The sequence below is a fragment of the Peromyscus californicus genome, unplaced genomic scaffold (assembly GCF_007827085.1).
Source record: "Peromyscus californicus insignis strain IS unplaced genomic scaffold, ASM782708v3 Scaffold_15__1_contigs__length_86483966, whole genome shotgun sequence".
NCBI classification, from domain to species: domain Eukaryota; kingdom Metazoa; phylum Chordata; class Mammalia; order Rodentia; family Cricetidae; genus Peromyscus; species Peromyscus californicus.
Genome location: NW_026294447.1, coordinates 52,953,936 through 52,967,747, shown reverse-complemented (window position 1 = coordinate 52,967,747; position 13,812 = coordinate 52,953,936). Strand labels below are relative to the sequence as shown.

At 47.2% G+C, this 13,812-nt stretch overlaps 1 protein-coding gene across 1 annotated transcript; it reads right to left on the bottom strand.

The window, feature by feature from the left end:
• Positions 1-619: 619 nt before the first annotated feature.
• LOC128110522 (serine protease inhibitor A3N-like) lies at positions 620-5,987 on the bottom strand. Its single transcript, XM_052738213.1, has 4 exons — positions 5,351-5,987; positions 2,836-3,109; positions 1,767-1,917; positions 620-820 (listed from the first exon to the last, which is right to left on the bottom strand). The coding sequence occupies exons 1-4, from the start codon at positions 5,985-5,987 to the stop codon at positions 620-622; spliced, it is 1,263 nt and encodes a 420-aa protein (XP_052594173.1).
• Positions 5,988-13,812: the final 7,825 nt, after the last annotated feature.

Below are 13,812 nucleotides of genomic sequence, written 5' to 3'. Positions count from 1 at the left end.
CCACTGCCCCAGGTTTGTGTACTGGGGGAAAGGAGCTGGTCTGACCAACTGACTCCATGAGCTGCAGGAATAAGGGGTCCAAAATTTGCCAGATGTGGGGAGGGTCAAAAGCCCCTGTAAGGGACAGTGGGTGGCAGAGCCTAGAAGAGGAAAAGTGTGAGACAGGAACTGGGCACACTGTGGCCCCAGTTTCTGGAAATAGACTCCGGGCAGCAGGTTACCTTCTCAGTGTTGGGGCTGAGGTTCACATGTTTGAACTGTAAGCTTGCATAGTTTTATCCAGCCTGCGGAAGCTGAAGGCAGACATAACCTGAGCCTAGATAGGGACCGAGTCTACTGCCAGGGCCCAGGATTTGGGTAGATGCAGATAAGGAGAGGCAGCAGGGAGGAACACAAAGACAGAGTTCAGGCTCAGGAACATGAGTCAGTGCTGCCAGGAGGACTGGGAGCCTGACACTGACTGTCCCCAGTCCCCTGAGCATGCTTGAGTCATACAGCTAGTCACTGTCAATCAAGACATGCCACAGCCAATCAGAGCATGGAAATGAGAATACACATAGAGACCCACATACAGGCTTAATCTCTGGCCCGCAGGAAGAAGCCTCACCACTTGGGAGTGCTAGTTTCCCTTGGGATTTGTGACTTTGGCCATAAAGAGTGGAATCTGAGTATTTGTGTCAGAGATCATCATCAGGAATGCCCTGTTGAAATACACTCTCAGAGGGTTCAAAATTAGAGCCGATCCCACAGCCATGACTTTTGTGGCAGCAGCTGCTTCTGTGCCTGTCTCAGCCACGTCCAACACAGCCTTGTGGACCACCTGTAAGAGAAAGACATCACTCACTGGAGACCAGGGAGGGCAGCAGAGCAGAGTCCTGGAGCAAGCGTTCACTGCTGGCCTCAGCGACTGGTGAAGTTATTTGTTCCTACTGTGAGCTCTACCCCTGGTGTTTCCAAGTCTCTTCTCAGGATGTGAGATGAGGCATGCCCTGGGTCTGCTCAGTCTCTGAGAATCTGTGTTGCTCTCAAACTCATGACAAACTGGAGGATGGATGTAGGCAATGCCAGTCCTTACTCCACAGGCTTCTGCTCAGGAGACCCACAGTGCACAGCCAGTGTGCTGGCAGCAAGAGCGGGCTTCAGCATCCCTCCTGCTCCAGCCTCCTTGGGACATACAACCTCAATGCACAGGGCATGGCTTCTCATTCTCAGACTCCATGCCCTGCTGGGACAGATCTGAGCCCAGGCCTCTGAGTGGGCACTGGACAGAACACTAGGCATTGCCAGGCTGTGCACCTGGGAATGTAGTGTGGGGTCCTAACGCATCTTCTCCCCTATTCTTAATCTTTTCATCCCAACTGCCATTCATCCCTTGTTTTTTTCTTTTACAGCTACTGTTCTGAGTGCTAGTGAGAAGTACTGGGTCAGCTCTGCAGTGAAAAGGCTGAGGCTGAAACACTTTGCCCTGCAGTGGATTGTGGGTGGCATGCACATACAGCACAGGTTGGTGCCTATAGTTGTTGAAGACTGAGCACAGGCTCTTTTCCACCCCTGGCTCCTGGGTGAAGTTATGTTCAGGGGATAGAGGAGTGATTGGCTGCATGGTATCCAGCAGGAGTATGTAGGCTGTAATCCTGCTCTTCTGGGATGGAGGAATCTCAGAAATGCAGGCTTTCTCATACATTTGCCATTTCCCCACACACCACTTGGCCTTCACCATCCACATTCAGGTACCAAGGTGAACCACCCAGTGTGTCGTGGCTTACCTGAGAGACTCTTAGGTCCTTGGCCCCTGTGATACGAGACAGGTCAGCCTGTGTGGAGAAGACTTCCCTGATGCCGAGCTGTGGAAGGATGTTCTCCAGGCTGTAGTCAGTGCTGATGGAGAACTTGGGCATGTAGAGCTGGTCGATCTTCCTGAGAATGAAAAGGAGAAATATAAGCCTCACTGGACTGTGTTCCTCTCAAATGACATTGTAGCTAAGGCACATCACACACAGCCCATTACTAGAGAGAAGCCCTCTTTCCATCTGGGCCTACATCACATAATTTTGCCTTTCCTTTTACATTAAATATCCATTGACGCATAAGATGCTTTGCAGGGACAGGCAATGAAGCTTGGTACCAGCTTTTCCCCTATCCAAAATGCTTTTCTCCCAGACCCAGAAAATGCAGTCCTTCCCTGTCATGTGGACCCTCAGACTTCATCTAATGATCCTTCTAGTTAAAATTGCTCACTCCATCCGACTCCAGCTTTCCTTATCCTTGGGTCCTCCAACTTCTCAATCTCACTGATACTCACGTTTAACTAATCAAATAATGATTAGTTATATTTTCATGTCCCCGCTCTTTCTTCCTCATTACAAGAAGACTCCTTAAGGGTAAGAAATTGTGTACTTGAGTTTCTGATACCCTCTCAGGGTCTAAATTTGAGCACAGCACATAGGTCTTCAAGTCATCATCCCATGAATGGAGAATGGATGAGTGATGAGGGGATGAGATGGCTACACAGGACAGAGCTGATTCTCAGAGCTGATCTCATCTCAGCCTCACTTCCCACTGCCTTTCGAACTCATTCAAGATTCCCTGTAATTACAGCCTGTTAGACACAGAGGAATCCTCAGCTCCTGCTCTAGCTGATGTCATCTTGTGAACAACAACATGACAGCAAAATGTGGCCCCAAACTACTGAGTAAGAAGATGGAAATTCACCTCCACTCCATCTGTCCCTGTTGACTTTCCAACCATTACACTGGATACTAGTGAGACTCTGAGGGACAGGGAAACTGGGCCTCAGGCAAACAGCAGGATGTTCTGGTTCCTGTGGATACCCACCTGGACCTCAGAGAGTCCTTCCACTTCTTCAGGGTCTCTGGTTGCAAGCTGGCTTCCACCTGCTGCATCCTGCCCATGTCAGGGAGGATGAACAGGGCACTGGCATTGCCTCTGTACTTCAGCTCCACCACAGAGCAGTTCAGATCCTCATCCCGGAAGTAGGGTGTGGTCAAGTCCTTAATTTTCATCATGGGCACCCTCAGAGTCCTCTTTTGGTCCAAGTAGAAGTCAGACTCACGTGTCAAATGAGGCTCAAATGGCCTCTCCCATTTCCCTAAATGTGGAGCAGGTCATCAGATTGTACCATCAACAGAGAGACCCCACCTCCGCCCCATTTCTGCCCCAAATTCTCACTCTTGACAGGAGTCAATCCACCTTCAACTACACAGAGTGTCCCTTACTGGCTGCATAGTCTAGATTAGGAATCACCCTGGCAGATGCAGAACTATGAATGAGAAGTGATCCACAAGCTTGGTTTGGAAAGGGGAACTCAAAACTAAAGCTTCTCTACATGAGATATCTGAAAAACAGCCAGGGATCTGAGGGTGGGGTGTGTAACAGAGATGAGAGTGAAAGTGGGGAGCCTGGAGCCTGGGGAGTTGAGGATCCCTTCTTCCTCAGGAGGAGCCATGTCTAGAAGGCAATGTCTTGTGGGACAGGTTTTAGGGGAAACAGGACAAGAGAGACTGTGTTCTCCCACACAGTGATCTGTCCATGGTGCCAATCAGTGTGAACCATCTTAATGGAAGTCAGTTCCCAGAGCCATGAGTGGGTTTAGATTGGAGCTGATGAGATCTGCAACTCCCCAGAGTTGGATTACCAGGATCCCATAGTTGGTTGACTAAGATATGGGTAATGAGTCTTCTTCTACTACATGAGATATGTTCACCTCCATAAATTAAAAATATCCTACTTGCCCCACATCCCAAGTGCATGTGACCATCTGCAATACACCCTGGACAACTTGGTACTTTGACAATTTCTTGTGCTCAGGATCCAGCAGCATAAACATACATCCCCACCTCAGGGTCAAGCAGCCTTGGAGTTTAGGTCCTGGTCCAGTATAGAGAGCCACGCCCTGCAGTCTAATCCTTCAGGCCATCACTCTGCTTCCCCTCCCTTCAGAGCACAGCTGCTCTCGGGTCATCCTGGACTCCTGTCCTCTGTCCTCCTATTCTCTTCTGTCCATGGCCAGTTGGTTTTCTGTGTATAGTCTCAGAGCCTACCCTCCTCTGCTCTTGCCTATCCAGAGTCCAGAGTCCCAAATCCACCCCATATCTAGCCACATCAAGATTTTTATCAGGAATCATCCTGCGGGCCATTGGTCTATCAGGCAGGGTTTGGGCTCTGGATGTCTCCTTACTAACCCTTACCCACTGCAATTCGAACTCATTTTCCAAACTTTCCTGATCCCTAATCCCAGACTCCTTATCCCAGGATTGTGTCTTCAGCACTGTGACCCCATAGGTTGCCTTGACTATTAATTTTAAAAACTAAAATTCCATCAATCAGCCAGACACTAAACACAGAACACTGCCTGGCTGACACCTCCCTCTCACTAATGGCTTCTCCTCGGTCCCTGTTTTTCTATGTTCAAATGGAGCCTTACAGAAAAGGCTCATGGAGAGGTCCTGCATAAGAATGTGTGAAAGGCTCTTCAGTAGTCATGGGACATTCTACTTTCCCCCTTTAAGACAGGGTAGCCAGGCTCCTTAGGTCAAGAAGTCCCAGACCACCTGAGTCCTCCTAGAGACATGGGTTTTCTAGCAGATGGATTATGTAGGAGCATATTGGAAATGCTGGAGCAGGCTGAATGAGGGACTTCTTTTGAGGTAGTTTGAATGCAATTGTCCCCCATAAGCTCATAGGGAGTGGCATTATTAGGAGATGTAGCTTTTTTAGAGTAGGTGTGGTCTTGTTGCAGGAAGTATGTCATTGTGGAGGCAGGCTATGAGGTCTCATAAATTCTCAAGATAACTCCCAGAGCCCCAGAACACTTCCTCTTGTCTGCAAGATGTAGGACTCTCAGATACTGTTCTAGTACCATGGCTGCCTGCACACTGTCATGTCCCACCATGATGAGAATGGACTGAACCTCTGGATTTTGGGTGATCCACCCCCATTAACCATTTTCCTTTAAGAGTTGCCATGGTCATGGTGTCCCTTCACAGCAATGGAACACTGACTAAGACACCATCTCTGCAGGGAGAAGCTATGGCTTCGTCACACTCAGGTAGGACTGTGCACGTAATCTATGCAATCTGCTAGTCAGTAAGTTTAGGTCACATCCAAATACAACACTCTTAGGCTGAGAACTCAGGGATTCTGTGGAGTATGTACCAGGAATCACAAGTATATCTCAAAACTCCCAAAAGACAAGTCCTGCTAGTAATAATAATTTAGGCACCCATGTCTCCAAGGCAATGAGCACCTCTTTTCTAGTGGTCAGCTTTTGGACACAAGGTGCCCAGTCAATACCCTCTATAGTCACCCCTGAAAGAGAGACCATCCTTACCTTTAAAGTAGATGTAATTCACTAGCACCATTAATGAACTCTCATCCAGGTCTGAGATCAATTCCTTGATCTTTCCCTGGGTCTGTTTGCTCACATAGTCATTGATGAGCTTTTTGGCCTCATGAGGCTGCTGGAAGTCAGTCACAGAGGCCTCAGCCTGGTACAGTGCCCTTGCCTTCTCCTTGAACTCTGCCAGGATCTGCAGGTGCTTTTCAATAAACATCATGTTGCCTATGCTGATCTGCACCTGGTCCCCTGGCTGACTGAGCATGTGGAGGAGGTGCCCAAAGCCATGGTGGATGTCTGCCTCAGGGGTCTCTGTCAGATTGAACTTGAGACCTTCTAGAATCTCTTCCAGGGTGTTGCTGCTTGCTCCTAGGGACAAGATGGCCAAGGCAGCTGAGATGCTGAGTGGGGAGAAGACGACATTTTTATCTGGATTCTTCAAAGCCAACTTCTTGTAGAGGGTGAAGGCAAAGTCAGTGTTGATGGAGGCCAGTGTCAGACTGTCCATTTGTGTCCCATTGTTTTGGTCTTCCTGAACTTCGGTGTTTCTTCCCAATGTACCATCTGATTGACAGAGAACAGCAGGGCAGAACCCAGCCATCAAGAGCCCAAGAGCTACAAGAAGGGCCATCTTCTCTGCTCTCCTGCCTGAAAAGAAAGATCTTTTGAGTCTGGGAGGGTCAGGTGGTAACCTGACCATCTCCTTGTGCTTCAACCTTGCCTGTATTATTTCCAGGCTCTGCTGCCCCTTTCTGCCTCTGTGATGATGCACAGAAAGTGCTCTGGCCCCTCAGATGGCACTACTAGATCCCATGCACCTTGTTACCACTGGAGGAAGTGATGCTGTAGTAACCAATTATCCTGCTAGAAAATCAGGATCCATAGAGATAAAATGACATTCCAGGGTCACAACGTAAGAAAGAGATGGCCCTGGGGATAGGCAAAAGCCTTATATCATCTTAATTTCTTCTTTTCCTTTCTCACTTGTCATAAATTCTGCTTAGAAATAAGGGAATACTCTTAATTTGCACTTGTCCCCCACCTCCCACCACAACTTCTAGTCAGAACTCTGAAGAATCCATGAGTTAGATCAGCAGCAAATGCCCCATCCCAACCTCCAGATGACAAGTTCATGACATCTTACTGCCCTGGGATGTATCTGGTTCCTGTGTCTGGGCATGAGGTGGCTTAATTGAGAGAAAGCACTGCAGACATCTGATGCAGTCCTCAAGCCTTGGTATCCCCAAGAACAGGTATTAGGAGAACCAATAGAGGATGGTTCTTTCTGCTCTGCTAGGATACCACATGGTGGTTTGTTTCTCAGTCTTGGAAGGCTTCCTGACAGGAAGAAAAATGAGTAGTGTCCTAGTCTCTGACGCCTGAACCAGATTTCATTTTGGTTGTCAGGATGGCTGTATGGTGGTAACAAGCAAAATGGGTGGCCCTCTTTGGGCAGCCTGGTGAGTTGCCTAGGTTGTATTATTAGTAAATGTGTCTGGCTTATTATGGGAATGTGGGGGTGTTTGTAGGCAATGTTCAGAGAACCTTCTGCTCTATACACCCCTGGAGTGGGGGCCCCAAGCATCCTAAGGACCCCATTTGAAAGCCTGTGGTCATGGTAAACATGTGTGCCCAAGTTTAGCCTCTGTCCACTGCATAGGTGAGTTCAGAGGAGAATGTAGGTGGTAGAGGGAAGAGATGATGGGAAAGATGGATACAGAGAACAGAAGACGAGATGGGAAAAGATGAGGAGTGAGAAAGTGGAGGGAAGTGGGGGCAGGAGGAGGAAGGGTAGGGGATCTGATGAGGGAGGGAGGGGGATGAGATGAGGGAAGGAGGGCCATCAAATGAGGGAGCCAAGGGGAAATGGAGGGGAGAGAAGTGCAGAAGAGTGTAGGAGAAGAATGGAAGGAGCAGGGGAGAAAGGTGCTAGAGCTGATCCACATGTGCCCAGGCCTGTGACATGCCTGCAGAGGGGCCAGGGACTTCAGCTGCCTTTATCCTGTGTTTATTGTCAGATTGATGCATCCATTTCTTTAAAGAGCATTAACCTTTTTTACATCAAAATTATTTTCACAGAAAACAGGCTAGTCTGTTTGTACCAGAGAAGACTTGGCTAAGTGGCTGAGTGCTTGTCTTCTTTTCCTGGCTATGAGAAGGTGGAGCCCCTCATAGTGATTGATGGCCATGGGATCTGTTGGGTAAGTGGGATCCCTGACCCCAAGCCTCTTGCCCCAGAGGGAATCTGCAACTGTCCTGTCTCCCCTTAGCTATGACAGCCGCACCCAGACTAAACAAGGTCTCAATACTTCCTCCTTGTGCAGGGTCAGAAGGAGCAGGCTCCATTCACTCTCCAGGAGCATAGCCAATGCCAATCATATCTTCCACAGACATGAAGACACGGACTGGAGAGAAGGTTCATATGCAACCCAGAAATGTCCACTGACTCTAACACAGTGCCCCAGGAAAAAGTCCTCACCACCCCTGAAACCAATAATCCAGGTCATTGCCAATACCACAGTCTTGGAAAGGCTCTTCCCTCTGTCTCCAGAGAAGGTATCCTGAGCGTTACCTGAAGAGCTGAAGCCAGCTGCAAGCATTTGTGTTAGGTGAGTCCTAATGTTTGGAGTTGCTGCCCTCCTGGGGTGTCATTCTCCCACCACACACTGATGCCTATTTATCCACACCAGGGACACCTCCCACCTCTTAGGAAATGCTGGCACGTACAAGGTGTGCTCTGTGATCAAACTGGAGGTGGTCAGACAAGATGATTTCTGGTAACATGAATTTAGAAAATCTAACTAGCCGAAACACCTGTCACTGTGTTCCAATCAATAAGGCAGCTGCAGCTGGATTTCAAGGTTGCAGCTTCTGTTTCTCCAATGGTTCAAAGTTCAGTGTGGAACTGGGGAGGAGTTGGAGACAAATAGAAAAATTCCATCTGTATTGGTGTAACCATCCTGTCCAGTATCACTTGGCATATTCTCAATAGAGACTCCATCTCCCCTTTTTTGCTATCAGACTTCTGAAGGGAAGCTGCCTTGTCTGGCAGTGAAGGAAAACTCCTAGAGGAATCTGTGTCTGCAGAGCCTGGCTGGCTGATCTGAATTTCAGCACTGTAGAGAGATGGGAACACTGCAGGTCAGGGGCTAATGACCTTCTCATGGACTAACTGCTGACTCTCTGGAACAGCCATGTTTCCTCCCTGTGTCAGAACTAAACCTTGTGACAATAGAGTCTATTCACTTAGCAGACAACCAGCTTCAATCCAAAAGCTAAGAATACCAGCAGCGAACATCTTGAGAATGTAGAGAAGCTCCCCAATCTTGATGCATCTGCCCCTCTGAGGTTCTCTTAAACTTGCCTTGATTTGTGACTTTCTTTCTTTGTTAAGCTATCAAGTTTTAATGAGCCTGCTTCCACATTGAAACATGGAATTTGGGTAATGTGAGTCTGTGTTTTCAGATCATTGCCACTCAAAATGGCTCCAGAATAAATTATCTCTTGGGCCCTTTAGGGAGAGCTGTGGTGTTTGGGTCAACAGTGTGGTGAGAGACTCAGCAGGCAGGGATGAGGTCCAAAGCTGCTGTCCTTGAAATGGAGGCACTGATCTTAACAAGAAAAATATTGGCTGAATAAACAGAAGCTTAAAAGCCAGTCTCTGTGTTTCAGAGAAGCAGATCACCCATGGTGCATTTAGGTTTGCCAGGAGCCACCCTAACCTTCCCACAAACATGTTACCTCAGCAAGAGCATACACTTGCCCTTCAATCTAGACAGCCTGAATCAGCTCAAAGATCCCTACCCTGCTATCCTATAAAATATGTTTCCTTTTCTGCCAATTTGCTTATTTACTTTGCCATCCCAGAGAGAGAGAGAGAGAGAGAGAGAGAGAGAGAGAGAGAGAGAGAGAGAGAGACCTTGATAGTTTAATCCTCAATAAATCTCTGTTTTTTCCCACTACATTTAGTTTTGTAACCATGGAGAGAGCACTGGGCACCTCTAACTGAATGGAAGTGCTTGGTTTTTGACACTCCTGTGTGTCAATCACTTGCTCCTGCTGGATCCCACCACTCCCCTTACCCTAGCCTAGTAAATTTACAAGTGTAAATTTTAGAGTCTGCCTTTCCAGCTGTTTCTCTCTCCACTGTGCTGGATAGATATATGTCAACTTGACATCGTCTATAGTCATCTTAGGCGGGGGAACCTCACTTGAGAAAATGCATACATAACTGGAGACTGTGGATCAACCTTAGAGAAGTTTCTTAATTACTTGTGGATGGGGAGGACCCAGTCCATGGTGGATGGTGTGACCCCAGGCCTGGTGGTTCTGGGTTCTGTATGAAAGCAGGCTAAGTAAACCATGCTAAGAATGCTGTAGTAGAACATGCCCATAGGGTCCAGGAAATTGGCTAAGACCAGTTGCTAAGGCATGCACATAATGTAATTCCTTATGAGCCAATCTGGAGTCTGTCTGAGGGCCTAGTTAAAGGCACTGTCAGAATTCCTGAACATGCCCAGCCAATGAGCGACAACTATTCAATGCCACCAGACTGCAACACAGACTGGGTAAGGGGAGGAGGGTGTATAAGGCCTTCCCTGTTATAAATAAAGGAGTTCGTTGTTTGTCTTCAGTTGAGTCCTGGTATCTGTGTCATTGATGCTGTACCTTCTCACTCCTTCTCCCGAGGCAACCAGTAGGATCCAGCAACAGAAAGCCAGTAAGAAGTACCCCTTCTGGCCTCAACATCATCTCCTGACTTCAGGCGTTTGCCATGTTTGGGTTCCTGTCCTGAATTCTTGAAATGATGAACAGTGTTGTGGAATGTGAGACACAGAAATTCTTTCCTCCACAACTTGCTTCTTAATCTTGGTGTTTCCTTCATCACAGAATTAGAAATCCACCTATTGTGCCCACTCCTCTGACCACCCCTATAGGAGACCAGCTCTGACCTGTCAAAATGTTCTTTGGGGAAGAAGTGAGTAACAAGGAAGTTTTAGGTAAAAATATAAGCCTAGATGAAGTGAAAGACAAAGACTCAGGTTAGCTTCGAGAGGGCCATGGGTAAATACCCAGTTGCCTTGAGTTTAATCATGATGGGACTACATCAGCAAGGGGAGGAGCAAAAGACCTCCCCGCTTTAAGATCAAAGCACAATATACAACCAGGTGTAGACTCTTCAAAACATCTTGTAACTACACCCTTGGCCAAATCATCCTATTATGCAGCCCTGCTGGGTAAAGCAAGCTCAGATTCTCTGACCTTGAGTAAGGCCTTACCAGGGAGACTATGTGGGCCCTCCCACACCCTTGCTTGCTTAAGTGATATTTGGAACTTCCTCCTCTGTGTCCGTGTCTCTCATTGCATCACTGGAGTCTGATGTCTTTCTGTCTTTCTGAACTCCTGACATGTATGGGACAAAAGTCCTGCTGTTCATCAGGTAGCACCCCTATGCACTCCTGGGCACCCCATCCTCTGTAAAGGGATGTCTGTTTACTAGGAGGCTGAGCATCTTTCTGAGGAGTCTTTTTCTCTATGGAGACACCCTCAGACTGAGATTCTGTCCCTACATCACTCACTGCATCCCTCCCTGTGCCTTTGTTCCTGTACTGTTGGGAGCCTCCTCCTGGTGGGATTACTCCACCCTCTTCTCTAAGTCTCTCCCACTTCCTACTCACTCTGAAGTCTTCTACTGCTGCCCTTTCAATGTTGTCTTTCTTTCTGCTTGCTCTGTCTCTCTCACTTGATCGATCTTGGGCTTTTTCCATTCCAAACATGACTCCTCAACTCCACTTGCTTCTATCCTTAAGTCTCTTTCCCACCTCACACTTACAGATCTCAGTAAGTCTCACTACCTTATTTTTTTCTGCAATATGGCCTGGCTGTAATATAAATTTGACAGTCATTCTCCATGGTCAGTAATCACATATTCAACATCCTTATTCTCACTGACTGATCTGCACAAATTCTGCCAATGCACAGGCAAGTGGTCTGACACCCTCTATGTTCAGACTTTCTTTGGTCTCATTTCTCCCTCCTCCCTCTGTGCCTCTTGCTATGCTCACCAGATTCTCTTGACAATGACCAACCTCCTCCTAAAGCTCATCAGAACCTGGAGCCTTCAGTCCCTCTCCTTTCAGCTTTGAAATATAGGACATGACCCCTCTGTGGGTGCTGATATAGTCTTTAAACTTCCCTCAGAAACATCACATAACAGGCCCCATCCTCCACATTGCTCTTAAGGTTCATCTCTACCAAGATCCCAGAGAACATCACAGTGAGCTCCCAACACTCAGTGGCTTTTCTACCCCAAAGTTTCAAAGTCCTTCACAATCCTCCTCAAACAATACTAGGACTGTCATAGCAGTACCTCACTATACAGTTACCAAGTTGTCTTAGTTAGGGTTTTCTATTGCTGGGACATAACATTATGACCAAAGATCAACTTGGAGAGGAAAGTGCTTATATGGCTTACACTTCCATATTGCTGTTCAACATGAAAGGAAGTTAGGACAGGAACTCAAAAGGGAAAGACCTTGGAGACAGGAGCTGATGCAGATGCCAGGGAGAGGAGGGATGTTGTTGCTGGCTTGCTTCCCCTTTCTTGTTCAGTCTGCTTTTTTATAGAACCACCATCTCAGTGATGGCACCACCCACAAGGTCTGGGCACTACCCAATCAATAACTAATTAGGAAAATGCCTTACAGCCAGATCTCATGGAAGCATATTCTCAATCAAGGTTTCCTTCTTTCAGTATGTTCTAGTTTGTGTGTCCAGTTAACATAAGACCAGCCAGCACAGGGTCCATGAACAAAGTGTTCATGGTAATAGTGATGGCAGTTACACATGGGCTTGACAACATGGACTACCTGTCAGCACGACTGACCTGGTTATATGTGCTGCTGTGTGCCAGATCCTCCAGCAGCCAGACCATCACTAAGCCTTAGACATGGCACCATTCTCCTGGATAACTAGCCAAGGACATGGTGGCAGGCTGACTGCATTGGGCCACTTCATCCATGGAAAGAACAATGCTTTTTTTCTTACAGTAGTAGATACTTATTTTGGTTATGGATTTGACTTTCTGCATGTAATGCTTCTGCCAAAACCATCATCTGTGGATTTACAGAATGACTTATTCACTGGCATGGTACTCCACACAGAATTACCTCTGGTCAAGGAACTTACTTCACAGACAGATGATGTAACAGTGGGTCCACAATCATGAGTTCCCCTGGTCTTACCATTCCACACCATCCTCAAGCAGCTGTTCTGATAGAGAGATGGAATGGTCTTTTGGAGACACAGTTATAGTACCACTAACAATTGAAGCTTAATGGCCCATTCACTTCATATGTTCAACGATGATTGGGTATTTATGGGGACTAAGTCATAACCCAAGATAATTTAGTTCTCTAAGGCAATGTTGCACTCTGCACAACCACGAGATTTTCAGTAATGAGCCAAGCAGACTCTTGACCACAGTGGTGACTTTTCTGTGAGGGCATCAGTTATCATTTTCTTATTATGGATAGAATGGGGGCAATAGACAGGAAGGGCATCACAGACTTGAGTTATGAAAAGACAGATGCACCCTTCCCTCCTACCCACTGGTTTTTGTTCAGTTTTGGTTTTGGAGGGAGACTTTTTCATTGTCAAATGATATAGTTTGAATGTGAAATGATCCTGAGAGGCTTGGGTGTTTGAATTCTTGTCCATCTGTTGGTGACACTGCTTTGGGAGATCAGTGACCAAATTTCGACTGTAGCTGAGAGCAAGAGAAATTTAACTGGCTGAGTTCTGACCAAAATCTCTGTTTCTAGATCCTTCAGTTGGGACATGCTGATCCATCACAGGCACCATAGTTTAAGACTCAGTCTCCCACCCTGCCTGTCCTGCCAAGGAACCAAGAAATCCTTCTACCTTCAAGTTGCTTCATTCAGGTATTGGAAGCCAGAAACAAGGAAAACAACTAACATACCCAGGCTGTCCTCACACTCCTGGTCTCCCTGTCTCAGACTTTCTAGTGCTGAGATTTCAAGTGTGTGCAGGCTCAGCTCTGGTAGATTTTCCCTAGGTCTCTCCCAAGCCTCCTCCACCTGACTTCTCTCCTTACCTCTCCCTTCACACCCTCCTTTTTTCTCCTGCTTTCCCTGCCTCCTTCTTTCTCTTCTGCTTCCTCTCTTTTCCCTCTCTCTCTACCTCTCCTTATCCCCTCTCAGAAGTTAAGTCTGAGCAATTCTTTGAGTAGGCCTGGAGAGGTTTCCCATCAAAAGCCATGAGAAGGCTGGGGATTAGCTACATAGTAGGGTGCTTGCCCAGCAAACACAAGACCTTAAGTCAGTTTATAGCACTAGGGGAAAAGGAAAAGGAAAATGGTCATGAGAGTGAACTTGGGTATGGAACCCCCAGCATGTCTCAAATCTTCAGCCAACAGTGTGACTCTTGAGAAGCCC